Raw genomic sequence first — 4,306 nt, forward strand, 5'->3', positions numbered from 1 at the left:
TCAATATGATTAGGTGGGTAGGTTTGTATATGTAATTCCACATCCTTCTTCCACATAAAGCCAAGCCACCTCTCTTTGTTCACTTGGTACAGCTAACATGCAGCAGTAGGTTAAATCAACCCGGATCTGCTGCATCTCCTCCACTGATTGTTTTGTTTCCATCAAAAATAAAACCTTGAGAGCTTTTTCCCTCACAAGATGAGAGAAGACATCGACTGCACATTGGTTCCCAAGCCCCCGGCAGTTCTAGCTTAAAAGATTCATTGGTGTCAGTGAGGCTGATACTCAACCTTCGCTGTTGACAATTGCTTGATGTGGGTGGCATCTTGTATTTTAGTTCGCTTGCCACATGAACCAAATTCCTTGAAAGTTGCTACTTCATCCTCAGATAATCTTCTCTTAGAGCCGATGGTAACTGCATAGCTAGGGTTTGTTGTTGAAGACCCTTGCTTTCTCTCTATTTTTTTTCCATGTAGGACCTTTGCTGCTGTCCCGATTTTGGGTATTTTTCTCCAAGTCACGTGCTGCCTCATGTGGTTTCTTTGATGATGCATGTGGGGCACTAGTCGTAGAGGTGTATTCTACTGGAACACTTATTAGAGCATTAGGTGATGTTTGGTCCATAACTTTAGCCATGCAATTCACTCCCTTCTTAATGTTTGTTACGATTTGGGAAGTATCCAATCTTGAGATATTTGCTGCCAATAATTTCTCATGTAATGATTCGATTTCCATTCCAGCCTTGTTAACCGTTTGGCAATTGTCTTCAACGGTACCTTGGTTAGCATTAATTGCATTAATGATTGGCGGTTTCAGTTGTTGAGGCGTGTGAGGCGCCTCCTTTGTGCCCCTGACTGTCCCCGGCATGCCGTCCACCCTCGTCGGCTTCCTCTCATTTGTTCCGCCCCTGGTGTTGTTTTCCTCCTTCCGACGGTATCCAGCTTTTAGCCATTCACTGTATAGCATGTCAGCTAGCCCCTGGTCCATGGCTTTTGAGCAAGCCGTTGCTTCATGTTCGAAACAGCCACACCGAAAGCACAGCCCAACCAGATGTTCATATTTGAATCCAACTTGTATTTTATCACCCTCTAGACTAGCTACAATCCCCCCTATGTATCGGCTTATCCAATGGAAGCTCAATTCTAATACGAATAAACCGAGCTTGATCTGACGTGAAAATAGTGGTATCGATCTCCACTACTTCACCCAGCCCCCTTCCCATGTCTCTGCTAGTTTCCTCCGTAAGTAAATCAAATGGTAATCCCCAAATCTCAATCCACATTGGAATCGTTTGGAATATCACCAAGGCTGCTGTCATACCTCGTTCCCATCTTCGAAGCACCAAAGGATGATCTTCGAAACTCCACGGACCATTGTTAATGACCCATTTCAACTGACTCTCCAGTGCGAATTTAAATTGAAACAGGCCCTCCCCAATATCAACAATCCTGAGATCAGATCCCAGTCTCCAAACCGCTATGAGCAGTGATTTCACCACCCTTTGGTTGTAAGGTTGGGTTGTTAGGAAGCGTCCCAAGAGACTTAATGAGCATTCTTCTAGTATTTCCTTTCTCCAAGTTGCCCTGACTTGACACACTTCCCCCTCCTCCTCGGTCACGTTTATTCTTTGTAGCCTTTCAATGAAATCCCCCTCCATTCTGTACCCCAAAGCTATGTTGGTCCTGAACAGTATTCCCTCACTTTACTTGAAAGATCAAAGAGGAGCACACCAGTAATTGATGAAGAAAAGCTCACCCTTGGTGAGAAGGAAAGCTCACCCTTAGTGAGAGTTATGTGGATGTATCGATTAGGTATTTACATCTAAAAGTCACTAATTTTTTAACACTAGGGAATATGTGTAATATTTCAGTTATTTTGACTTATTATCTATGCATCTTTCTAATTGGGTCACTTTGGAATACGTATCATAATATAAATTCCAAATCAAAATTAATGGCTTTGCATAAACGTTAAATTAATGAGATACATTATACCAATACAAATATAAAAGTTTGTGCTATACAGTTTACATCAAAACAAACAAGTCCCTTCTTTTGTAAAAGACATGAATAAAACACTTGATAGAATAGTAAGTTATAGTCTTGATAATATTAGTAGTTTATTGCAACATTAAATAAACTAAATTCAACAATTCAACATTCATTGCATGTGAAAAGTGAACGTAAGGCATAAATAATAATGAACAATAATTGACAATCTCAAAGTATAAAAGAGTTCATACCATAACTATTCATGAGTGTCAGATGATATTATATTCTCAAATTTAAGATTTGAATTTTTAACATTAAACATTAAAGTTTTTAATCTTTAAAGAAATAATTCAATAAACTAGAACCAAATATAGTAGAATTTGTAATGCCCCAAAGTTATTAACTAATGGAAAAACAAAGTTCATATTATCCAAACTTAATCCATGATCACATAGAAGATGTTAATTGCTTTCAAAAATTCAAAATCACAATCATGATAATGAAAACTATAATTGTTTATAAACCTTTTTAATGGAAAAACACGATAGTTCTAAAACACAAGCTCTAATACCACATTTAAATGTTTTCTTTATGTTGTTAGATTATAAACAACCATAATATAATAATTTAGGATCTTGAATTATCAACAACTACACAAATTAAATATAAAGTTTACCTTGATCCATTGTTGAAATTTTTCTTAAGATCAAGTTTTAGTATAAAAGGCACTTAATTCTTATAGAATTTGTTTCTCTCTCTTGACCCTCTTTTCTCTTTAACTATACAATGTATATGATGGGGTAGTTGAATGTCTCTTTTATAGGTAGAGAGAGGACCAAATTCCTTCTATCTATAACCTCCACTTGCCCATCAAAGTTGGTGTTACTTAGTAAACTTAATTCTCCATTAACTAATGTTTTAAGGACATGTAACTTCTTATTAAACCATAAGATATATGAAGTTATCAAATATATATATTATCAAATGGAACAATTTATTCTTACAAAAATAACATGTCGCATGATGCTTTGTCATTCATCTTTGTTCACGTATCATGGTGGCCAGGTCCAAGTTTAATTTGTAAAGGTAATACAAAAATAACATGTTGCATGATACTATGTCATTCATCTTTGTTCACGTATCACGGTGGCCAGGTCCAACTTTAATTTGTAAAGGTTATATTGGTATATCTTGATAAAACACATTGCACTTGTACTTGTATTTACGTAGTTCTAAGTGGGTTCAAGTAGACCATAAGACTTATATGTCAAGTGGTATGATTGAAGATATGAAGATCACTCAAGCTTTAGTGTAGAAAAGACAATATAGAAAGTCTAGATACCTAACTTGACACCTCTAAATTTATCGAGATATGATGAATCGCAATACCTGCCTCAATACTTCTTAATCTATCTAGAAATTCAAGTTTCAACTGTTCAAATCTGTTTTCGGCCCATGATGACCAAAGCCTTCTAGAATTTTGTGCCTAAGGTTTTCAGAGTTATAAAAGACTTATTTTATAGTGTCATCATACAGAGTGACAGATAAACAAACATATAATGTGATACACGCTTTTGTGAAGCTACTCCGACTCTTGTGTGCCTTAGGGTTATGTACCAAATTGCTTTCAGATCTACAAGCGTGGATTGAAGAACTTTATACCCAACAACAACTCTCAAGTTGCTGGCATTAGTCACGTATTGGGATCCATGCAAAGGGAAGAAGTCTCTACAAGATCAAGTCTAGTTAATGATTGGAGCAAAGGTTCAACTATAGGTTGATATTTCGAGATAAGCCGGGTAGTGGCAAGATTTTTTTATACTTGTAAATACTTGATTCTTGATTAGTGGATTCTTCAGGAGTGGTGACTTGAAATTCACCTAGTGGGGTTTTTCCTATGAAGGCTTTTCCTATTCGTCAACAAATCATTGTGTCAAATTTACTTTTTGTAGCACTATAGATTTTTGGTGATTTGTTTATGTCTCCATGTTATTTACATGTAATTTGATCCAGTTAATCAACTTCGGTAATTTTTGAATTAATTAATTGTGGTTAATCTATAACCCAACATGATTGAATTTGAATATATATGGAACATGTGACCATGCTTTATAATATTTTTCCTTGAGTTTGCCATGTGTTATAAAATTGTGCATGTGACATATTTGTGCTTACCAATATTTTTTTTTGCTAGTATACAAATATTTTGTTGTTATTAGTTGTGTTATTTTGTGAGTTATTTGGTCATTATTAATTAAATTCTCTCTCATAGGAATCGGTATTTTTTTCATTTTTTTTTAGAGAGTTTGAACCCA

General features: G+C 35.7%; 1 protein-coding gene across 1 annotated transcript; it reads right to left on the reverse strand.

The window, feature by feature from the left end:
* Positions 1-1,093: 1,093 nt before the first annotated feature.
* On the reverse strand, positions 1,094-1,657 carry LOC142626918 (uncharacterized). Its single transcript, XM_075800646.1, has one exon. The coding sequence runs from the start codon at positions 1,655-1,657 to the stop codon at positions 1,094-1,096; it is 564 nt and encodes a 187-aa protein (XP_075656761.1).
* Between the last annotated feature and the right edge of the window lie 2,649 nt (positions 1,658-4,306).

Source organism: Castanea sativa, chromosome 1 (genome assembly GCF_040712315.1).
Source record: "Castanea sativa cultivar Marrone di Chiusa Pesio chromosome 1, ASM4071231v1".
NCBI classification, from domain to species: Eukaryota; Viridiplantae; Streptophyta; class Magnoliopsida; order Fagales; family Fagaceae; genus Castanea; species Castanea sativa.